Source organism: Vigna angularis, chromosome 5 (assembly GCF_016808095.1).
Source record: "Vigna angularis cultivar LongXiaoDou No.4 chromosome 5, ASM1680809v1, whole genome shotgun sequence".
NCBI lineage: Eukaryota > Viridiplantae > Streptophyta > Magnoliopsida > Fabales > Fabaceae > Vigna > Vigna angularis.
The window spans coordinates 91876-117239 of NC_068974.1; the positions used below are offsets into that span (position 1 = coordinate 91876).

Sequence of the window (25364 nt, forward strand, 5' to 3'; positions counted from 1 at the left end):
AGAACTTGATGTTATGTAGATAGAATTCTGAACCCTGCAAGCTGTTGTTGCGTTCGGTTTTTATTTGCTGTTGTACTTTAAGACTGCACTGCAATTTCTGTAAATGTGATTAGTTCTAATTAATGGTTATTACTATTTATTGGGATGTTACAAAAATAGGGACATGTTGAGACATTAAACCTTATTTTTATTACTTATTTTTTTGCTCGACCGAGAAGCGCAACCTAGAAGCCCAAAGAAATCGGGAGAGAAGATTGGGGGTCGAGAGCACGCTTCCAGGCTCCTTCTTCCCTTTTACTCTGTATTCTCTTCTCTTCTTCCTCCTTTGTTTTCTTTTTCTTTTTCTTATCCGAAACCCTAGGGCGAGAGGGGAAATAGCGGCGAGTGAGAGAGAGGACATTAAACGCCCAGAGAGAAACATAACTAGGGTTAAGGCTCGGTTTCAAGGTGAGTAATGGAAAAAGGGGAATCCAAGGTGGGTGTTAGGGTTCGAGTTGAGTGAGAGAAAGAGGTCGCGAGAAGAGGAGCGCGGGATTTTAAGCTCGGTAGAAGAAGTTGTGCAGTGCGGAAGATTAATTTTTCAGGTATGGAGAGCTAAATTGATTTTGATTTTGATTTTGTATAGTATTGTTCTGTGATTATGTTGGGGTTTTTGGATTCTCGTTTTTGTATTATGCTGTTGTACGATATGTTCATGAATACTTATGATTAAATTTGGATGAGACTGTAAATATTATGGGTGCAATGATGTGAGTACGATGCGGTGGGAGCTGGGGAAAAATAAATTCCAATAGTTGGGGTGAGTTAGAGGCTGTTTGTGCGTCCTATATATATATATTAGTTATTCGGGCTTTGTTGGTTGCTTGTATGTGATGAGATTGTGTGTTTGGGCAAGGAAATTAGGGTATGATTATTTGAGCTTGAATGATATAAAACTTGATATGCGTGGGGTTAATATTAATTTCTGGAAATTTAAATGTAGTTATATTAATGCTTGGATGAATGTGTACTGTTAGATGAGAAGTTTGTTAGGATATTTATCCTATTTTATCATCATTATAGTGTGTCAAGGGTTACCCTATTTATCATGATTATATTATGTCTAGGATTACCCTATTTATCATGATTATATTGTGTCTAGGGTTACCCTATTTATCATGTATTTGTGTATCAATTTATTCTTATAAATAGAAGATTGTGAGAGGGATCAATCAAGCCCTCTAGAATTATTTTACAGTTTCAATCTTAAGTTGGTATCAGAGCGGGTCGATCCCGCTCTGGTTTCTGTCTCGTAATATATATTTGTCCGGCGCCACAGTTCTTTGTCGCCCGCCGCTGCCCGCCGCCGGCCACTGTCAACCGTCGGCCACCGTCGGCCGTCGCCGGCCACCGTCCGGCCACCGTCTCCGGCCACCGTCACCGCCGGCCACCGCCCGCCATTGCCGGCCACCGTCGTCCATCACTGTCAAAGTTTCCTTCGTCTAAACCCTTAGGGTTTTCTTGTTCTTCGTTAGTACTATTCGTCTTCTTCAGAAATGGCGTCTGGCAGTACTCTTTCCTTCTCTGGAAGTCCATCAATTACCTCCGAGAAGCTAAATGGAAAAAATTATCTATCATGGTCTGCTGCCGTTGAAATGTGGTTCCTTGGCCAAGGGCATTATGACCACCTTGAGCGAGATGGAAGCCATGTGCCTACTGAAAAAGCTGATCAGTGGAAACAAGCAGATTTCCAGTTGTGTGCCCTGTTATGGCAATCAGTGGAACCCAAACTTTTTGTATCTTTGAGGGCTTTCAAAACTTGTCACTCCTTTTGGAAGAAAGCCCAAAGCATTTATGCCAACGATATTCAACGTCTCTATGACACTACGAATAAACTTGCATCTCTTAAAATGGCAGACCATGATATGGTGTCCTTCATGACTGAAGCCCAATCTGCTGTCGAAGAACTTAGGATGTTTTTGGAAGTAGATCCATTAGAGGATATAAAAAAGAAACTAGACAAATTCTACATGGTGTTGATCCTTCGTGCCCTACATCCCGATTTTGATCATCTCAGAGATCAACTTCTAACTAGTCATGAGGTCCCCTCTATGGAAACATTGACCACTCGCCTTCTGCGTGTCCCGGTATCTCAAACTCAAGAAGCGCATGAACTAGTGGAACCATCTGTCATGGTTGCCACACGAGGAAGAGGAGGACGTGGCACTAGAGGAGGAGGTCGGGGACGTACTCAATGCACATATTGTAAAAGGATGGGTCATACTCAAGAGAATTGCTACTCCTTACATGGTTTCCCTTCCAAAACCGCCAATATTTCGAAGACTGAAACTTCCACTTTGAAAACTGAAACCTCTACTTCTATGTTTTTTGAGGATGAATATCAAGAGTATTTAAGGTTAAAGTCTAACAGCTTGGCACAACCATCTCAATCTCCCAATACATCAACAGCCTGCGTTTCTCAATCTATGGAATGTCAAAATTCATGGGTAATTGACTCAGGTGCTTCTGATCACATTTCTGGTAATACCTCTTTGTTCTCATCTATTTCCTTTCGAGAAAAACCTCATTTCATAACCCTTGCAAATGGATCTAAAACTTCTTCCAAAGGAGTCGGTCATGTTTCTTTGTCTCCCTCCCTCAATCTCAACTCAGTCCTTTTTGTCCCTAATTGTCCTTTTAATTTAATTTCCTTAAGCCAGTTGACTAAAATGTTAAATTGTTCAATAACCTTTGATCATAAATCTTTTGTTATACAGGAGCGTGGTTCGGGGAGACAGATTGGAGAAGGATATGAAGCTGGCGGATTATACCATTTTGGATCTCGTCCAAGGGTGTCTTGTGTTGCTGCTCTTAATCCTAAAGTGCTACATGATCGACTTGGCCATCCTCATTTGTCCAAATTAAAAAAGATGTGTCCTGAACTTAGTGGTCTCCAAACCTTAGAATGTGAGTCATGTCAATTAAGAAAACATGTTAGGTCTTCCTTTCCTAAAAGGTCTCAATCAATATGTAATTCTAGTTTTTCCATCATCCATTCTGATATATGGGGACCTAGTCGTATCTCCTCCTTTGGTTATAGATATTTTGTTACCTTTATTGATGAATATTCAAGATGTACTTGGGTTTATCTTATGAAAAATCGTTCTGAATTGTTAGCTATCTTTACATCCTTTTTGAATGAAATCAAGAATCAATTTGGTCAAGTAATCAAAATATTAAGAAGTGATAATGCCAAAGAGTATTTTTCATCCTCCTTTTCTGCCATCTTGAGTTCCCATGGTATCTTACATCAGTCTACTTGTCCTCATACACCACAGCAAAATGGTATAGCAGAACGAAAAAATAGACACTTGGTTGAAACTGCTCGTACCCTTTTGCTTGGTGCCCATATTCCTGTCCATCACTGGGGGGATGCCATCTTAACTGCATGTTATCTTATTAATAGGATGCCCTCCTCCTCTCTTGATAATAAAGTCCCTTTCTCCATTTTGTTTCCTAATGATCCTCTCTTTCATACATCTCCCCGAGTGTTTGGCTGTGTATGTTTTGTTCATGACATGTCTCCAGGTCTAGACAAACTCTCCGCTCGCGCTCTCAAATGTGTCTTCTTAGGCTATTCTCGACTTCAAAAAGGATATCGGTGTTACTCTCCTGAAACTAAGAAGTATTACATGTCTGCCAATGTCACATTCTTTGAACAGACTCCTTACTTCTCTCCATCTGTTCAGGATGTTTCTATCCTCCAGCAGGTCCTTCCTATTCGAATGGTTGAGTCAAATAGCTCCACTGTCTCTGTCATTCCCAGTCATGATCACAATCCTTCTACACCTGTTTCTCCACATACTAAGATCATCCCACACAGGGCCCCAATGGATAGTCCACCTCCCCAAGACAATGGTGAATCTCCTACTTCAGATTCTTCTCCCTCGTCACCTCCTCCCACGCCTCCTGGTGCAAATGATTCAGCATGGCCTATTGCCCTCAGAAAAGGTACTCGTTCCACTCGGAACCCTCATCCCATTTATAATTTTCTAAGCTATCATCGATTGTCGCCCTCCTATTTTTCTCTTTTATCCTCAGTGTCCTCTGTTGTTATACCCAAGAATGTGAAAGAAGCACTTGATCATCCTGGATGGCGACAAGCTATGATTGCAGAAATGCAGGCTCTTGACCACAGTAATACTTGGGAGCTGGTGCCCCTTCCCCCAGGAAAAAAGGTGGTTGGTTGTCGATGGGTGTATGCAGTTAAAGTTGGCCCTGATGGTGAAATTGATCGGCTCAAAGCTCGGCTTGTTGCAAAAGGTTACACTCAGGTTTATGGTCTTGATTATTGTGACACTTTCTCTCCTGTAGCCAAGATGACTACTATTCGTCTCTTCTTTGCCATGGCAGCCATTCGTCACTGGCCACTTCATCAATTGGATATCAAGAATGCCTTCCTACATGGTGATCTTGAGGAAGAAGTTTATATGGAGCAACCTCCAGGGTTTGTTGCTCAGGGGGAGTCTGGTATGGTATGCAAATTGCATCGATCTCTATATGGCCTCAAGCAATCCCCACGTGCTTGGTTTGGAAAGTTTAGCTCCATTGTTCAAAAATTTGGGCTAAAACGCAGTGAAGCAGACCATTCAGTTTTTTATTGTCATTCTTCTCTCGGGAAATGTGTTTACTTAATAGTATATGTTGATGATATTGTCATTACAGGAAATGATGCTGTTGGAATATCTCAACTAAAAGAGTACTTGTGTAGACATTTTCAAACCAAGGATCTTGGAAGTCTCAAATATTTCTTAGGCATTGAAGTAGCGCAATCAAAAGATGGAGTTGTAATCTCCCAAAGGAAGTATGCTCTTGATATATTACAAGAAACAGGCATGATTGATTGTAGACCGGTAGACAGTCCCATGGACCCAAACCAGAAATTAAGGACAGAAGAAGGTGAATTATTCTCCGATCCAGAGAGGTATAGGAGGCTGGTTGGCAAACTGATTTATCTCACTATTACAAGGCCAGATCTATCCTTTGCAGTTGGAGTGGTTAGTCAGTTCATGAAGGCTCCATGTATTGACCATTGGAATGCTCTCATTCGCATTCTAAGGTATGTAAAGAAGGCTCCCGGGCAAGGATTGTTATATGAAGATAAAGGAAGCATTCATGTCTCTGGGTATTGTGATGCAGATTGGGCAGGTTCACCTATTGATAGACGGTCTACAACAGGATATTGTGTTTTTCTGGGAGGAAACATTATTTCATGGAAAAGTAAGAAACAGAATGTAGTAGCTCGATCAACCGCGGAAGCCGAGTATAGGGCAATGGCATCACTAACATGTGAACTTATATGGGTGAAACAATTCCTTCAAGAGGTTAAATTTTGTGACATCCATACTATGAAGATGTATTGCGACAATCAAGCTGCTCTCCACATTGCATCAAATCCAGTGTTTCACGAGAGGACTAAACATATAGAAATTGATTGTCATTTTGTTCGTGAAAAGTTGTTGACCAAAGAAATATGTACTGAGTTTATTGGGTCAAACGATCAACTCGCAGATGTATTGACCAAGTCATTAAGGGGTCCTCGGATTGAGTTTATTTGTTCCAAGCTTGGTACATACAATTTGTATGCTCCAGCTTGAGGGGGAGTGTTAGGATATTTATCCTATTTTATCATCATTATAGTGTGTCAAGGGTTACCCTATTTATCATGATTATATTATGTCTAGGATTACCCTATTTATCATGATTATATTGTGTCTAGGGTTATCCTATTTATCATGTATTTGTGTATCAATTTATTCTTATAAATAGAAGATTGTGAGAGGGATCAATCAAGCCCTCTAGAATTATTTTACAGTTTCAATCTTAAGTAAGTCTAACTTATTTAATATGTCATGGTGTGAATTAGTTTTGGAATGAAAACTGGTGATATAACTAGGTGTATAAAGGAGTTTAAAAGAAATCTAGATGTTTGATGATGTTTTTTATCTTGGCCGAGAAATTATGAATATTTGGGGTTTGTGTTTGGAGCTAAAACAACAAATATAAGTTTGGGTACGTTTTTAACACTTGTTAAAATCTGATAAAGGAAAATAGGAATATGGTTTAAATTCTGTTTTGAATATTTAAGAACAGTGAATGAATTCTAGTATGCTTAATATTTGATGAACGTTGATTTTCTTTGTATGTAATTTGATATAGTATGGTTGGGATTTCTGGTCTGGAGCGTGTGGGTTTGCTGACATTAAATGTGATAATTATGTTTTGATAAAAGTGAGTAGAATAAGGTATTCTTTTCGGTGGGATATTAGATTGTAAGAAGTAATTGAGCTGGAAAGTAAAGGTATGGTATGATAATTGTTGTGCATGTTGGTATTTGTTTGGAATCAAGACCTAAACTCAGAGGAGGGATAAAAAAATAAAAAAATTAAAGAAATTAAAGATATGTTATTCTGTGAGATTAATATATGAAATTGTAGTGAGTTACCTTCAATTATCGTGCAAATCGGAATTTGTTGAATTACTGAGTTTGGTATGTTACGAATGGTTACTTCAAAGAATATGCATGTGATCAAGTTAAACTAAATAATATGAACTGGTAGTGGAATGCTTGAACTCTGATAACTTGTTAAAGCTGAGAATGTAATAGTTCATGAGAGTGAGTTGGTTTTCTGCATAATAAGGGCTAAGAGCATTATAATGAACCTAATCTCTTGGAAATTGGAATGTTTCTATCTAAAAGAATGTTGTATTGAGTAAGCTGATATGCTTTACAATTTCCCAGAGGAGATTAATCAGGTGCACAACGAAAATATTTACCGAAACAGTGGGAGATTGAAGGTGACTGAGCAGTTCAGGCTAAAGAAAAGCAAGCGATTGGAGGAAGGCTAGCTGTTCAAACACGTCATGAGGTTAGTCTCTCGGTCCCAAAAATATTTACTCAAACAGGTTATTTTATTCAGACATTTATTTGTGTATCTAAAATTTGTAAGAGGATAAAAAAACTACAGAATTTTAAAAAGGTAATTTAAATAATTAAAATATTAGAATTTGAAATTTGTTAAGAAAATAAAGAATTTGAAAATCTCTTCTTTCTCTGGTGACAACCCTCGCTCACGCTCTCATACTAGCTCGCTCTCACACTAGCTCGCTCTCACTTCCCCCTCGCTCTCTCTCTATTACGCTGTCTAACCAAGTGGTTCATACCAGGTTCGTTCCTCATCTCTGCAGTCTAGGTTTAGTTTTTGATACGTTATTTTGTCTTTAGGTGTTTATTTCGTTATCTGATTTCATTGATTTCATGGATCTAGGGTTTCATTTTGTCATTTCATTTTCGTTTCAAGTTGCAATTTCGATTTATTTCTTGTTAACACTGTGCTGCCATGGGAGGCAATACTGTATTCTTTTCACTTTCTTAACTTTTTGCCCTTCATTCCTTCATTCGTTCTTCAGCCAGTCCCAACACAAACAGAGACAGAACCCACGCGATACAGAGAAGAACGCTTCTTCCCTCCCTCAGCGGCTTCTCCGGTGACACTCCTCGGAGGCGACTCCGGCGACTCTCCTCAGTGGCAAACACACCCACGGCGGCGTTTGCAACACAGGTTCGTCTTTTCTTCGATTAATCTTCGATTTCATTAGCAAAAATCTTCAAATTAGCTTATGCCCTAGTTGATGGTTACTAAGGTTCATTCCACTGCAACAGTCCACAACGAAAGGGAGTATATGGGTCCAGCTATGTATATGGGTTTAGAAATATCATTTCTTTCGCCTCTAACTTGCCAATTTATATTGTAACTTAATTTTTACATTTTTTGTATTTGAAGTTATGTTGCGGGGTATATAATAAAGGGAAGCTTCAAGACATAGTCAAACATAGATTAGGATAAAAGCAAAGCACCAATAATTGAATGTACTTTTTTCCTTTTGTCCGTTGGAAGAATTTGATCCATGTATGAGCTATAATATATGCTTTTAATAAGTTCTGCTACTAGCTACCATTAATGCGACTTGTTTGAGCATCTCTAAGTGTTTTTGTTCTCCGACTCATGATGAATAAAAACTTTGTTCAGTGTGCATGGCTATCATCCATCATGATAGCATATATTGGAAGAGAGACAGTGCTGAATAGAAAATGGAAAAGTAATGAAAAAAATTATAGTGTGTGATTGTAAATAGAAAAAACAGTTGTACACTAAAAGGATTATGTGTTGCCTTTATGAATGTTACAGATTCTAGATTGCATAACCTGTCAAGGACATATTATACTCAGATTATATTGCCTGTAGTTGAAGCAAAGATGAGGATTATGATAAAGGGCGGTGTTTGGAAAAACACCGAAGATGAAATCCTGAAAGCGGCTGTTATGAAATATGGTAAGAATCAGTGGGCTCGAATCTCTTCGCTCCTTGTTCGCAAATCTGCCAAGCAATGCAAAGCTCGCTGGTACGAGTGGCTTGATCCCTCCATAAAGAAGGTACCTCTCATCTCAATTTCCTACTTCTTTTTGTATATTATATCCAAAGATTAGGAGAAGTTTAATTGAAGTTTATCCTTTTTTGTTACTCTGTAAAAAATGGGTAGTGGTTGTAATATTTTGCTTAGTGGTATTACTCTCACACTTTTAAGCTTTCTTATATGATGTGAAACCTACATCCTTCTAATTTTCCATTATGTTAGTTACAAGCTATTTTTAATTGATTTTTTCCATCTACAGCTTTTGTCTTCCACTTTTTAGTTTTTACTATCCGGCTTTTCGCTAATAAGGAGTGATTTTTGCAATTTGATGCTTTGTGTGTAGACTGAGTGGACTAGAGAAGAGGATGAGAAGTTACTTCATCTTGCTAAGCTCATGCCCACTCAGTGGAGAACAATTGCTCCAATTGTAGGTCGTACACCTTCTCAGTGTCTTGAGCGGTATGAGAAGCTCCTTGATGCAGCCTGTATAAAAGATGAGAACTATGAGCCTGGTGATGATCCTCGAAAATTGCGTCCTGGGGAGATTGATCCAAACCCCGAGTCAAAACCTGCACGGCCTGATCCTGTTGATATGGATGAGGATGAAAAGGAGATGCTTTCTGAAGCACGAGCCCGATTAGCCAACACAAAGGGAAAGAAAGCAAAAAGGAAAGCTAGGGAGAAACAGCTTGAGGAAGCAAGGAGGCTTGCTTCCCTACAAAAGAAGAGGGAATTGAAGGCGGCTGGAATTGATATCCGGCAGCGAAAGAGAAAAAGGAAAGGAATAGACTACAATGCGGAAATTCCATTTGAGAAAAGGCCTCCTCCAGGATTTTTCAATGTTGCAGATGAAGATAGACCAGTGGAACAGCCCAAGTTCCCTACTACAATTGAAGAACTTGAGGGGAAAAGGAGGGTTGATATTGAGGCACAATTAAGAAAGCAAGACATTGCTAAAAATAAAATTGCACAAAGGCAAGATGCCCCATCTGCCATATTGCATGCCAACAAATTGAATGATCCAGAAACAGTAAGAAAGAGGTCAAAATTGATGCTTCCACCACCCCAGATATCTGATCAAGAATTGGATGAAATTGCTAAGTTGGGTTATGCTAGTGACCTTGCAGGGAGTCAGGAACTTACTGAAGGTAGTGGTGCTACACATGCTCTTCTGGCTAATTATGCACAGACACCCGGTCAAGGAGTGACTCCTTTGCGAACCCCTCAGAGAACACCATCTGGTAAAGGAGATGCTATTATGATGGAAGCGGAAAATCTTGCCAGGTTGAGGGAGTCTCAAACACCATTGTTGGGAGGAGAGAATCCGGAGTTGCATCCTTCAGATTTTTCTGGTGTCACTCCTAAGAAAAAAGACATTCAGACTCCAAATCCAATGCTGACCCCATCTGCAACTCCTGGAGGTGCAGGCCTCACTCCAAGAATTGGTATGACACCAACAAGAGATGGTTTTTCTTTTAGCACGACACCAAAGGGGACTCCTTTGAGGGATGAACTACGTATTAATGAGGACATGAATATGCATGAAAGCACTAAACGTGTGCTGCAGAGACAGGCTGATATGAGAAGAAGTCTGCGTTCTGGTTTAGGAAGCCTTCCTCAGCCCAAGAATGAGTACCAAATAGTGATGGAACCAGTCACAGAAGATACCGAAGAGCCTGAGGAGAAGATTGAAGAGGATATGTCTGACAGGATAGCTAGAGAAAAAGCAGAAGAAGAGGCAAGACAGCAGGCAGTACTTAGAAAACGATCAAAGGTCCTTCAACGGGAACTTCCTAGGCCCCCTGCTGCTTCATTGGAGCTTATAAGAAATTCCTTAATTAGATCTGATGGGGACAAGAGTTCCTTTGTTCCACCAACCTCTATTGAGCAGGCTGATGAGATGATTAGAAAGGAGCTTCTAACTTTACTGGAGCATGACAATGCTAAGTATCCGCTTGATGATAAAGTGAATAAGGAGAAAAAGAAAGGAGTCAAGCGATCTGCAGATTTGTCTGCGGTCCCTGTGATAGAAGATTTTGAGGAAGATGAAATGAAAGATGTATGTCCTGACTTGTTTCTTTTTCCTTTCCCTTTTTGATGACATCTCATTTTCTTCTGTTGATAGGAAGTAACTTGCTCAACTTACACTCTTTATTACGCACAAGATTTGACTTCTGTGTTGAAAATTACCTCTTTTTTTATTAAGATTCAGTCACTATAATGACTTTATATTTTTATTACTCAATTTTTTAATTATGTTTCCCCTTCCATCATAAACCTCCCAAAATATTACACTGACTAATGAAATAGAAATAATTTAGATCTGTCAATGTTCCATCACTTTTCTAATTTTCCATTTTGATCAATTCATATGTCTTAATTCTTCTTATTATGATAGTTATTACTGAGTTGATAATTATTTAGAGGAAGGTATAGTAATTGAAAACATAATACTATGAAATCCCAGTGAATATTTTGAAACAAACAATTCCACACGATTGTTGTATATATCATATTCACAAAACTGTGTAAATGTATTCTTTTTTTATTCTTTAATGTCATTGTATAAGAAAAGAGCTTGAGAATTGGATCTTAAATGTTCACATTTTTGTTACAATCCTTCCTTTAATTAAGTTGGATTTAGTGCGTTTTTATCTGAATTTTTGTTCATCTTTTCAGATATTGTCAGATCAGATTCATTGAGTCATATGTAATTGTCCAAGTTCTGCCCTTGCATTTTACCTCAATTGGCACTGCAATTAATTTATTATGTAATGCATATTGTGTTTTATTTTGATAAAGCATTGGCTATGTCTAATGAGCTGTGAATTTTTCTGCTCCTATATAATTATGATTATGATATCATTGGAGAAAGTATTTATTTGTCTTTCTGTTTATTTATGGTAGGCTGATAAGTTGATAAAGGAAGAAGTCCAATATCTTTGTGCCGCAATGGGACATGAAAATGAGCCCCTTGAAGAATTTATTGAAGCACATCAAACCTGCCTCAATGATCTTATGTACTTTCCTACCCGTAATGCATATGGTCTCTCCAGTGTTGCTGGGAACATGGAAAAACTAGCTGCTTTGCAAAATGAATTTGAGAATGTGAGAAAGAAATTGGATGATGATAAGGAGAAGATGGTACGGCTTGAGAAGAAGGTGACTGTTATCACACAAGGCTACGAGGTATGTGATGCTACATTTCTGTTTCTTGCTGAGCTGCTACATTAAAATATGCAGTCTCGTGTTTTGCTTTCAAAGCTTGTATTAATTGTATCACTAATTTTTTAGAATCTTATTGGTTTTATTACCTCTGGAAAGTTAGTTTTTAAATTTCTCATTTGTGTTTTGCCCATAAATAAGCCAAACTGAAAAGTGTTTCATAACGATAGTGGGAAATCAACTCGTTAGTGGAATACTCCTACGTTTCACAATGGTGGGAATTGAGAGAGAACACGAAGAAAGCAGGATTCTGTGCTTTGGTTTTTGCTATTGGACAAAATAAATGTTTTTTTATATGTAATTTTAGATACACGTTACCTGAGTGTTTGCATATTCAATCTTGTATATATTTTAATTTGGCTATTGCATTTTCAGATGAGAGCAAAGAAAAGTATCTGGCAGCAAATTGAGGCCACTTTCAAGCAGATGGATATAGCTGCAACCGAGTTAGAATGCTTTAAAGCTTTGCAAAATCAGGAGCAGTTAGCAGCATCCCACAGGATAAACAATTTGTGGAGTGAAGTACAGAAGCAAAAGGAACTTGAAAAAACTTTGCAAAACAGGTACGGGAGTCTAATTGAAGAGCTGGAGAAGATGCAAAATATCATGAACCAATCCAGATTAAAGGCAGAGCAGCAAAAAGAAATTGAAGCAAACAATGCTCATGCTGAGACCAAAGTCAATGAAACTGATGTGCAGGATACCGGGAGTATTGTACCTCACTCAGCAGAGGATGGAAATGCTCAAGCAATAACAGTCGAGTCATCACATGATGGAACTTCTGACCAGCAAGTTGAGATTATGCAAGACAAGTCGACTTCTAGCCCCAGCCATGACATGAATGTGGATTCTGATAACATGCATACAATACATGACAGTGATGGTAAATTAGCAAATGCTTCACCAGCTGATGAGAATGTTGTTGAAGAAGTGGAAGGTAGTAGCCCTACTGGTGGTTATACTGACAATGAGGAGAACGTGTCAGAAATGGGTGCTTCAATGGAAATAAATAGCCCCAATCAAGATGTAGTTGCGAATGCTGTAACCACAGGGGAGAGCAGCATGGAAGAAACCAATGCTGTTACGGAGGAGACAAATTAGGCTGGACACTTTGTAGCTGTTCTGAAAGTTTAAAGGGAGAGATATTAGGACGGGTAGTTTCTCAGTTCAGATTTCAGTGGATGTTTAACTGAATAGATTGCATGGAGAGTGAGTCTTGCTACTTTTTTTTGAAGGCATATGAAGATATCCATTCCTAGTTGAAGTTTGGAACATGTTATGATTCTGACATTAAGCTATGAGCATTGAGATATTTGCTCTCCCTTTTTTTTTGTTCTTTCAATAGTCGTCCCCTTTTTAGTGGATGTCGGCACTTTTATAAGAATGTTAAAGGATTTTATTTCAATGAATTAGACCTTAGAGCTAGTTACTATTGGAAGCTGTGTACTGTTAAATTATTCATATTCATGGGTATCTGTAGGCAATAATAATCATATATAATGTTTAAAATGTGAATTGAAATGTATATGGTATAAGCACTAAAATGATATTAGGAACCTATAGATCCTACATGCTCTTTTCCTTTCTGCCTATCAAAGGTAAATTTATCAGTTCCACTAGCCCTTTCCTTTCCCTGTATTTCCTCCCCTTTTTACTAACAACATTGATATCCTTTACCAAACACCATTTTCCATTGATACAACGTCTTCTTGATAGTACAATTCCTCCCAGATTGTTTTTTTCTTTGAATATAACATGAGTAGTATAGATTTACAGTTACCATAGTGTTTGCAACTTTTCCATGTAGCCATTATTTCTACAATGATGTGCAACCAAACACCACTATTTCTTCCAAGCATGTAACATATATTCCTTTCCACACCTTCTAATCTAGTTTCTTATATGCAAAAAATCAATATTCTCACCTCCCTCCTCTTGGTTCTCCTTTCTAACCCTATAATATTATAGTCTAGAGGTTAAAAGTAGTAAATTTTCAATTTTAAAAGATTAGAAAATTGCAAAATTAAAACAAAGCTAATTTATTTTATATATGATTCTTAAGATGATTATCACATTAAACACAACATATGTGATAAAAATATGGACATAGGCTTACATAATAATATAGTCCGTGTATTTGTTGTTTTTATTTAGTTAGTTTTTTTTAAATTAAGTTCTATTTTATGTTAAATTGATTTAATTGGGTCCTTTGCATGATATTTATATAAAAGACGTTAACAAAATCATTTCAAATGTCATTGTAGTTTTTTTTTAATCTTTTTTGTACTTTTTTTTAACAATAAGATTTTTTTCTTCATTCTTGAATTCTATTAGAGATGATTCTTGTAACATCTCAAAATACAGTAATTACCATAAATCAGAATTAATTACATTTAACAGTAGAACAATGCAGTCTTTACACTAATAACAGGGTTCAAAAGCCGAACGGCTTAAAGTACAGAGTTAAACGCAATTACAGCCGTATCGAAGGTCAGAACTACAAGAAACTAGGACGATCGACTTTACAAAATTAACTAGCCGAACGTCAGAACATAAAACTAACATCTAGCGATAAAGGAACGAGCGTCCTAAGGCTCGGATTTAACTTCCACTTTGATCAGGTTCTCTTCTTTAATCACAACCTCCAAGGTGGCCTCACCTTCTGCTCACATCAACACGGATGATCATTGCAAAGACAGGACGAACGTACATAGACAATAGACAACACAAGGAAAACGAAAGGGTAAACTTATATAATTTAATTCATACATCAACATATACATTTAACATTTCAATTCACACAACATGTAACTTAGCATATAACATCATAAGAAATATATATATATATATATATATATATATATATATATATATATATATATATATATAGTACTAGACAGACCGTCCGGACTGTATGAATCTATGTAGCTACAGGCGTCCTTGCACCCGAGTGATGTAGTAACTGGGATACACTCAACAGCTGCCACTCGAGGTTAGTCCCCAAAGTACCCCTAAGGACTAGGACCTCCTGTCGTTCCCACACATGACCTACCCCCTTGATGAGAGGGTCGCACCTCCCAACAAAAGTTGTGCATAAAAGAATGCAGTATAGACTAGGAAGTGACTCTTAGGTCGTCTCTCAAGGACCAAATTGTGGTTCAGTCTCAGATCAAACACGTAGTGGGGAGGGTTTTGAAAATGTTTTTGTGATTCGAAAATGATGTAAATTAAGACTGGAAATTAAATACAACCAAACATAATTGAAAACAGTGAAATGAATTAACAAAGCGTGAATACCGAACGGTTTCTAAAATAAGTGAGGAAATTGGAAATGCAAGAAGATAAAGAAACTGAACAGAACAAACAACATGATAACAGTAAATTAAACATTCCTAAAGCCAAAACTAATTTAAATGTATTAGAGAAATAAGAGAAAGGAATTCAAAACTATTAAAATGCAATGATGAGCTAAAAAAATTAAATGCACTTTGTAATCATCTAGATGAAGTACATCCATCATTGAAACGACATCAAAAACAATGCATGAACAGTAAAGGAATCAAACGTGGCAAATGAAATAAACTAAACAAGTAAACTACTCCAAGCTGGAATAAAAAATTGAAAACACCTAACGCAAAATGAATCAGCGTTTCTCTCAAATAACCGTGCAGCTGTGTGCTTCACTTCTTCCAACTCCATTCTGCAAAGTATTAACTCAAAAAAAAAAACCTTTCTCCATGTTTGCTTCCAGCCGTACCAAGCAATTCCATTTCACCTAACCTACTTCTTCATTATATGAAAGCAAAAGAAATGCGCACGCTCCTTCCAGTAGCCGTGACACCTACTCCAATCTAATTCCTATCTTCATTTTTTTTATCCACCACCGTATGTGCCATTCTTCTAGACATCCTTTTTCCTTACCTTTATCCACCTTCCCGTGCACCATTATCTACTCCCAGCCGTAGCCCTCCATGTGTACCATCATTCTCAATGCAGCACAAATGAAACAAAAGAGTAATAAATGAAATCAGCGTTCACTTCTTTGCTTCCAGCTGTAACCGTATGCACTGCTCCAACAAAATTAAAATGCACCTTTCATTCAATTAAAATTTAAACAAACATTCCTAATAAATCCAGCACTTGCAGAATGAAAGTAGCATAATGAGTGCCTATTTTATCTAAACTGAAAATCAAACTAAAAGGGTGCTCTAGAATTCTCCACCAAGACCGTGTGTCTTCAAGCTAGCCGTAATCCATCTCTCCCTGCTCTACGTGCTACCACCCTCCTTCAAAGCAAAGATAACCAAACTAATAGGTGGCGGCTGGACCTCCAAGTGTGCACTGGAAAAAAAAAACCTTTCTCCCCTCCAACCGAGAGCTCTCGCTTCTTCCTCTCCTCTTCCTGGACCGTGAATCATTTTTTTCTTCCAGCACCACATTTTCACTTCTCTGCTGGACCGTGAGTGCTGCAGGCCGTGTGCACCCCTCCAATAACAAGCCAAAATCAATTCTTCATTTTCTCACTTCGTGACGGCTGGAACAGCTCCCTCTCCATCCCATGAGTTTTTACTTACTCCGTGCAGCCCACCATTTCTCTGGACCGTGTGCTTATTTCTGCTTCCAGCCGTGGGCTCCTTCTTTGCTGGACGCTGGACCAGGCTCCTGCTGCCAATTTCTCTCCCAGCACCCCCTCAAATCCAAGTTGATGTTGTTGGACCTGGAACCAAGCTGCCGGATGCGTCTTAATGTGGTGCAGTGCTGGACGTGGACCTCCAAGCCGCTGCTGGATTTGCTGGACGGCCAAGTGGCAGCTGGACCGCTTCTACTTTCTCCAATGCTGGACATCATCCGTGTGAAAGCAGGTCGTGGGCCGCATGCGTGGAGTGTGAAGGCTGGATGTTGATGCTTCTCCACGTGTGCAGGCTGCTGGACAGCGCACCAAAGTTGTTTCCCGGACTCTCCACGCTAGGCCCAAAAACCCTTCAACTTAGTTGGCAGCTGCACCCCCTTCTACCAGCGTGCAGCCTCCTCCTTTTTTTTTTCTTTGGGCCGTGTGTGTTAAAATTGTTTAGCTAATTCCAAAATAATGTGCCGTGAGATGCACTTGTAAGGTGGTCCCCATTGGCCTTTTTGTTTAATTTGTTTCATCTAACAAGTCTTGGGACATGCAAAAGTGTGGGGTCCGCGTGTGCTATTTTCACTTCAACAAATTCAGCACACTTGCATTTGGGAGTTGGACGTGAATTGCTTCTTTCCAGCATGTATCTCTTTCAATTTTTCTTCAATTTGATACAAGCAAAAACTATGTGTCTGTATGCTTTAGTAGATTCACACTTCCAGGACGTAGCATCCTTCCTCTCATGACCACCAAATGCCAAAATGAAGGTCACTTGATTTATCTTTAAGTCCCAACACATTTCCAAAATTTTTCCTACAATCAATGATGAAAATAATTAGCTCAAATAATTCAAATTAATTAAAATAAGAATTTTTGGTCAAATTAAGCACAATTAGCAAAAACGGAAAAATATCGGACATTTAAGCACAATTTCCTGATTAATTCTAGCACACTAAACTAAGTGAAGTGAATAAAATATTGACTCATCAAAATAGACCACACTTAGTCTTTTGCACTCCTGGGCAAAATCAAGACGTAAATCAAGAAATAGTTCAAGGGACATCAAGGGTACGACACAAACTCAACACACAAAAAAGAAAGACTCACAAGGACCGAAACAAACAGAATTACATAGTCCTCAGTAAATCTGGACAAAGAAAAGAAGTAGACAATATCCAACACAAAATCGAAGAAAACAGATATTCATGAAATTATCCAAGCACTTCAAGACATGGCAAAATGATCAATCAGCTCAAGAGGTGAATCAAAAGCAACAAAACCTCACAGATGCACTATCACTGTATCTCTCAAGTGTCTCAGGTAAAGAATTTCAACTCAATGCACTCAAGAAAGCAAGCAACAATAGACTTGGCAAGCCTCTAATATCAACACTCAAAACATATGCATGTTCAAATCAAAAGGTCTTTTATGGGTGAAATGGGGCCAAGGACAAGGGAGGATAAATATGGATGAGAAGCTACAAACCAAAAGAAATAGAGGAGCAATGGGGAACAAGTGTAAACACAGTTAACTCATACCCAAAACCTCTAATTCAATCCTCTTCTTGACTTCATTATTCACAAAAAAAATTTTTCTCATTTTTCTCTACTTTTTTTTTCCATCCTGTCTCTTTTCTTTTCTCTCTGTTTAGGACACAACTATAAGAGACAAGATACACAACATATTTACACACATAAAACAAGAAGAGGAACCAACCAGCCAATTCATCAGAAACCCCAAGGAGACCACACTTGTTCCCAAAACACTTCCAAAGCTCCAAAATTCCCTAAGGTTAAGGTAATCATGGTTTTTCACTTAGGGCTAGCGTATGAGCTTCAAAACAAAGAAATGAGGAAAGTATAGGCTCAAAAAGGGTTTTCAAAGAATCAGAGCAAGGTAAGCTTATTTGGCTAGAGAGGCTCAAAAACAAAATTGCCTTTATCACTTCCAAACATGCATATCAATCAAGAATTATCAACAAGAGTCAAGCCAAGGCATATGTGCAAGCAATCAAGAGACATATCACACACAAGAAAGAACATCAAGTGGCTCAAATCTCACACAGGGTAATTTTGTCACAATCAATTCAACTCTCGCAAATCATAATCATCTTCCAAGCAGAGAAAAGCAAGGATTTCCAACCAATCAGAGTATCAATGAAGTGAAAGACATATTTACAACCTAAACAAAGTCCAGAAATCAAGAGAAACATGTAAAACTGTATACAAGACACGACAAAAATAACCTAGAAAAGAAAAAATTTAACCAAGAAAACAAAAACTAACAAAGAAAAATAAAAATCTCCCCCAATAGACAACACTTAAACTACACAGTGTCCTCAATGTATCATAAGCATAAGATCAGAAATCATAACAGTCAACAGATCATGGACAAGTGTAATAAAAGTAGGGAAAGGGGGAGAAGAGAGAAAGAAAACTCCCCTGATCATGGTGGCAGTTGCCAATTTTGGACTTTCAGGGAGATGTCTTCCACCACAGTATCCAGCAAGAAGGTTTTGAGGAAGAATTGCTTCATCCTCCAGATTTGATCTAGCAGGGAGATATCATCCACAGCTGGATCTAAGAAGAAGTGATTGTTGATGAGCAGGTTCAGCTGGTGCCTATTGATCTTGAAGCTTTTGTCAGTGTGAGCACCTTTGTTGTCCATTGTGGGTGTTTGTTGATCAAATTCATTTGTACCTCCTGCAATAGGGTTAGTGCAATGTGGCTCTACAGAAATTTCATGCAGGGGTATAACACCCAATCCCAGTGTAACAGGCTGAACCTCAGATACATCCTCAGAACATGAATCAATCCCCAAATTAAAAGTAATATCAATAACATACTCAGATTCATATGCAGTGCATTGAGAATAAATATTCGGATGTGATATCAAAAAGTGGTTCTCATCATGCACAGAGGGAGAATTAAAAACATGCTCAGCAACAATATGATCATCAACGTAACTCTCAACAGCATAATCATGAACAACATAATCAAGAACATAATCATCACAGACATAATCATACTGAGGTATGCTTACCTCCTCTTCCTTGAAGATTGGTAAAGTGTGGGAAGATGAAGGTGGTCTACCTGGTTCAGGATTACTGCTTATTTCTGCCTGCTCCTCAAAATAATCATCAGTCTCCTCAGGTGCAAGGGTAGGGACATAGGATGATGGGAAAGTAGATGGCACAGTAGTAAGCTCATGACTCTTCTCCCCATCTTCTATGTTGATGCCACTATCATCATCATCTGGAATCTGAACAGTCTGAAATGGTAACTCTGAATCTTGAGAATGTTCCTCAGTGAGTTGAGTGGCCATCTGCCCTATCTGATCAGTCATACTCTGAATGGCAGCTCCTATTTCTTGCTGGAACTGCATGTTCTCTTGCTGGAACTGAAAGTTCTGCATGGTCATCTGCTCCAACAACTCCTTCAATGTAGGCTCAGAAGTAAAAGGCTGAGGAGTTATTTCGGCAGGAGCACTATACTGCTGACTCTCGTATTGCTGAACTGGTGGAGGCATAAAAGTACTCTGGAATGGTGGTTCTTGATATTGATGCTGTGGAGCATCATACCATCCCAGGGTAGGGTCATTCCATCCAAGACCGTTGCTGTAAGCATATTGCACAGGGGAAAATTTGTTCAGAAACTGATGCTCAAGATATCCCCAATCGGTAACGGATCTCAGAGGAAGAGAGTCTTTCCAATCCTTAGCTGCTCCTTGTAATGAATGCGGAAATGCACTCAAGAAAATGTAATCAAGAGGGACATCTGGAGGCTTCATTGAAGAGCACATGATGTGGAGCTCCTCCAAATGTCTGTGTGGGCATTCTCCTGCAAAACCATGAAACTTAGGCAGCAAATGTATCAGTCCAGGGGTGAGATCGCAATGTAAATCATCCTCCTTAAGTGAAACCGGCTCACAAAGAGCACTCTCAGAAATTAGAGGATGAGTCATATTGTTCTCAACATAGAAATCAGCAGAATATGAATTACAATCAGAGTAACATGCAGAAGGAGAATCATAATCAGAGGCACTAGCAAAACAAGCAGTATTCATGAAATCAAAATAGGTAGACATGGAAAAAGAAGAATACTAAAAATCACGAAACAAATAAAACACAACACATTTATACATGCAACACGCACACACAAAACAGAACATTACATCACATCACATCACATCACATCACAAGACAAGACAAAACACAACACACACAAACACAACAAAAGACCTAAGACCGAACCGTTGGTCCCCGGCAACGGCGCCATTTTGATGAGAGGGTATTCTCATTTAGGCCCTGTTTGTTTAAGTAACTTACATCGTTTATGTTAATTTTAATATGTAGCGTTTAGCACTCTTTACATTTATCCTAGATGGTTTAATCTTTGTTAGATCTATTTAGATTAGACCCTTTGTTAGAGTTCCTTATAGCGTTTAGGATATTTAAGTTATAACGTTTAATGCTTTTTATCTTACACGATTCAAATTATTAGACGCTATTTCATTTAGAAATTGTGTTAATCTTTAAAACAAGGTTTACTTAGATGATCTTGTCTTAACTTTAGTCCTCGCTTTTATAGCAAAATCATAAATCAGTCCCTTCATTTTATTTTATTTTTTTGTCTTATTTTGGTCCCTAATGTAGAAAGTTTGATGCAATACGGCCCTTACCGTAAAATTAGCCAAATGGTGTTAAATAATCAATGACGAGGCATTCTGTCATGGATTTTTAAAATGACATGACTTAATAAAAGTTTATGATATGGAAGCACGGTCTACATAGTGGGGAGCTCGGTTTGAATGCTATGGAGCTCGATCTAGACACTATGGAGCTCGGTGTGCATGTTGTGGAGCTCGGTCTACACTTTGGGAAGCTCGATTTGGGCACTGCAGAGCTTAGTGGGCACATTACAAAGCTCAATCTACACTCTACAAAGCTCAGTCTGCATGCTGCGAAGCATGGTCTGCTTTTGCCTCTTAATCAAGTAAAAGTATTTATTTTTACATTGTAGCAAGTTAGCATAGTGTTAAATATACATAACAGATCAATCATATGAGTCTAAGGGTTTTTAATTTTAATTGAGAATTTACTTTGATTAAAGTTAGAAACTTTCATATGATTGGATGGGTTTTTGCCACTAATTGAGAATGCAATTTGATTAAAAGTGAAAACTTTAACAAGAATTAATCAAGAAGATACTTTAGTTAATTAGATTTCTACTGGATATAAGAGATAAAAGAATATACATGTTTAAGCACAGAAATATTTAAATGAAAATGTATTGTGGTTAAATTTGCTATGATTAATCTATAAAGTTATTGTTTTTAATTGAGAATGTGTTTTGGTTAATAGTGAGAACTCTAACAATAATTAAACAATAATCTTAAGCTAACCAATGATGAATCCTATTTTAAAAAAGTAATGGAATCAATATATTTTCTTTATTAATATTTTTATCTCTTTTATCTTTTTCTAATTTTATTTATTTCTTTATTTAAATTTTGTTATCTAATCTCTTATTTATTTTTTTTATATTTATCTTTTTTATTACATTTATTAAGTTGCAACAACCAATGGACCATTCTACAGGGAAACTATGTTATTAATGGATGGAATGAGAGAGACACTAGAAGTCATAGATGAAAGGTTGTAAGTTGATCAACGATGAAAAATTATTGAACATGAGCAGTATAAAAACAATAAAATATTATAAACATGATGGAGGATTCAAGTAACAACAACTTTGTAGAATTGAATTCTAATTATTAATTCCATCATCTGATTCCATGTGAGATTTCTTGAAACTACAGAGTTTAGAACACTTCATCATGACATAGAAGATATGCTTCTAAAGTTGGCTATTAAAGCAAAACAAATGTTTCATGATTTAAGTCAGCTAATGAATGATAAAGCTAGGGAGGCTTTAAGGCCAGTAGTCTTCTCATTCAGATGATTCGCCTCCACCTAAAGAGTCTCAATACTCGCCTCAGCCTTCTTCACTTTGGCTACAAGGTTCTCCTTCTCATTCTTCAACCACCCAAGCTCAGACCATCCTAACCTCACCTAAACAATGCAACACTCAGGCTCGCTAGCCAATTTGTGGTCAAGATCTTGAGGTCATTGACAAACAAATTTGAGAATATTATGTTCCAATCAAGATTCCAAAGACTTATCAACGCTCTTGGTTAAAGAGCTTGTTTGGTCCCTTGAAACACATGAGAATTGGAGAAGGAATAAATATGAGCCATTTGATCAAGCACTTCAAGCAAAGGCAAAAATAAAGAGAGAAGCTCATATCACTCAAGGTAGAGGTCTTGGTGGTTGAATTCGTGGACAGGAAGAAGAGAAAGAATTGTTCGGTCAACAAAGTTAGCATGGCCGAGGACAAGGTCAATGAAGTGGAGGTCGGTCAAGCAACTTAGATGAACAAGGTCAACGGAGTAGAGCTTGGTCAACCAACTCAAGTGTAGAGTACTCCAAGTGTAGCAAGTATGGTCATTATGCAAAAAGACTGTTAGGGAAGACATAATTTTGACATAGTCTGATGTGGCATTTCATAAATGAATTTAGGCTTAATACCTCTTTTGGTCCCTCGAAAAAGGAGGAATGTTCAAAATTGTCCTACCTTTTTCAAAATGTGCAAAACGGTCCCAAATTTTGAAAAACTGGTCAACTTAATCCTTTTTTGTTATGGCGTCAAATTTTTAACGGTGCAACTGCCACCCTAAACAAAAGTTAATGACGTGTATAATTTCTCTGACTGCGTGGCAACTGTAGGCCGCCGTAAGCTACCATGCCATCTTGCCGCAACCTCGCCTCACGTTTCAGGCTCCCTAAAGTCGTGATTTAGAAACCACAGTTGCGCGAACAGGATTACCATTTTGTTTATGGAATCTCTGTCTGGATTTCTTTTCTTGTAGGTGCTCGCGGTTTGCGAAGGTGGAGAAACCATGGTGTGCAGGTTGCGATCTGGAGGTGCGGCGTGATGGTTCTACCGTGCAAAGAAGATGATGAACATTGGCCATGGTGGGTTTCTATCGCAGTGGGAGATGGCGCGATTTAGGTCTGGTGGAGGCGCTGATGGATAGCTCAATGTTGGGCGAAACTCATGAGGAGATGAATTGAAGAGTTGTGGCGGTGATTTAGGTTTCGAAAGATTTTTGGAATTGGGGATTTCTCTGTTTGGGTTTCTACAGGTGTGTGCGAGAGAGTGCTCTTACAATGGTCATGGTGCATGGCGGTCCTTGCAGCTCTACGACGACCTGAAAAGTGTCTCATAGTGGAGATGGAAGTCGAGGAAGATGCTGAAGATGATGATGGAGGACTCGCGACTTTGGCGTTCGCGTTCTGTATTGGTAACGGTGGTGGCTACCGACGACGACGCTGGTGTTGGGTGATGGCGAGGTTGCGACAAGACGGCAGGGTGGCTGATGGCGGCCTACGGTTGCCCACGGTGCTGGTGACACAAGGAAGCTAGGGTTTGGGAATTAGGATTGCCGCGCAGTCAAATAAACTAGACACGTCATTAACTTTTGTCCAGGGTGGCAACTGTATCGTTAGAAATTTAACGCTGTAACAAAAAAGGATTAAGTTGACCAATTTTTTTAAAAGTTGGGATCGTTTTGAACATTTTAAAAAAGGTAGGATGATTATGAACATTCTCCCTCTTTCGAGGAACCAAAAGAGGTATTAAGCCATCAATTTATAACTTTTTTAAGTAGCTAACATTGAACAGATTTATCAATGTGGAACCAATAAATATGAAAAACAAAAATTGAAGAACTTGAATGTCGTGAGGTAGAGCTCGATGAAGCATGTGAAAAGCTCTGTGAAGATAGCTCAGTTGGAGTATAAGGTTAACTCGATGTAGCATGTGGAAAGCTAGGTGGAGCATGAGTTGCCTTCGATCTTCAATTTCAGGTATTCTTTGTCACCAGTGCTTGTTGGTCCCAACAGGATTCTTCATCATGAACATGAACATACACAACACACTCATTTTGGAACTTACTTGGGTTTAAGCAATGTGTGACACCAAACTATTTCCACAACTTCGAGAAAACACCATAATATGACAAGCAATGTGTAACACCAAGCTATCTCCACAACTTCGAGGAAGCATTCAAAATGTTCCACCGAGCTACTAACTTGGAATCTCCAAAACAAAAATTGAAGAAATTGAATGGCACGAGGCATTTGGAAAGCTTCGTGGAACATGAGGTTCATTTGGAAAGGCTGATTCGGAATTCTCTTTCATTCCAAGGCATCACCTGTATCCAGGCGATTCATATTCGACTGGAGTTCGCTCCCAGAAATATAACCCCCCCGCCCTTCGTGCAATCCCACGAGCCTCTTATCCATTCTCCATTATTATATTATTCGATCAATTCTTATTCGATCACAGCATCCAAATAGAAAAACTTATATTGGGTTTAAGGATAATCAGGCTCGAACTGATAACTTCCACCACGTCAAGGTGACACTCTACCGCTGAGTTATATCCCTTCCCTTGTCTCCATCGAGAAATAGAACTGACTAATCCTAAGGCAAAGGGTCAAGAAACTCAACGCCACTATTCTTAAACAATTTCTTGGAGTTAGGCTTTCTTTTCACACTATTACGGATACGAAAATTCAAGTGGAACATGAGGCTAGCTTGGTGAATTATGCCGAAAGCTCGGTGAAACTTGAGATTAACTCAATGAAACATGTGGAAAGTTCAGTTAACATGTGGAAAATTTGACAGAGCAAGAGATTAACTCAATGAAACATGTGGAAGACTTGAACATTTACCTATTCAAGGACCAATAAGCAATGGTGCAAAGGATACCTCAGAACACAAAAGGAAATTATTGCGCTGCCAAACTTTCCATGTTTCACCAAACTAACCTCATGCTCCACCGAACTTTTTACATACTTCACCAAGCTATCCACATGCTCCAGTGAGTTTTCCACTTGTTTCATTGAGTTAAACTCATGCTCCAATCAAGCTATTTCCTGAGCTTTTTACATGTTCTACCAACCTTTCTACATGTTCCATCTCGTCCAGTCAAGTTCTCCA

The 25364-nt window shown here is 38.4% G+C and overlaps 1 protein-coding gene across 2 annotated transcripts; it reads left to right on the top strand.

Annotated features, from left to right (window-relative positions):
* The first annotated feature begins 297 nt into the window (after positions 1-297).
* LOC108340398 (cell division cycle 5-like protein) lies at positions 298-13113 on the top strand. Of its 2 annotated transcripts, XM_017577758.2 has the most exons (8): positions 298-584; positions 6782-6908; positions 7128-7206; positions 7450-7601; positions 8286-8473; positions 8798-10513; positions 11362-11643; positions 12055-13113. In XM_017577758.2, the coding sequence occupies exons 5-8, from the start codon at positions 8297-8299 to the stop codon at positions 12778-12780; spliced, it is 2901 nt and encodes a 966-aa protein (XP_017433247.1). In that variant the 5' UTR covers positions 298-584; positions 6782-6908; positions 7128-7206; positions 7450-7601; positions 8286-8296; the 3' UTR covers positions 12781-13113. The 2 variants fall into 2 exon arrangements, with proteins under 2 accessions (XP_017433247.1, XP_017433248.1); XM_017577759.2 differs by lacking the exons at positions 298-584; positions 6782-6908 and having other exon boundaries at positions 7049-7206; positions 8229-8473.
* The last annotated feature ends 12251 nt before the right edge of the window (positions 13114-25364 follow it).

Excerpts from the sequence above, each read along its gene's own strand:
- LOC108340398 (XM_017577758.2), top strand. The coding sequence starts at position 8,297 with ATGAGGATTATGATAAAGGGCGGTGTTTGGAAAAACACCGAAGATGAA. Across the intron at positions 10,514-11,361 it reads AGGAAGATGAAATGAAAGAT|GCTGATAAGTTGATAAAGGA; the intron begins GTATGTCCTGAC and ends TATTTATGGTAG. Across the intron at positions 11,644-12,054 it reads TTATCACACAAGGCTACGAG|ATGAGAGCAAAGAAAAGTAT; the intron begins GTATGTGATGCT and ends TTGCATTTTCAG.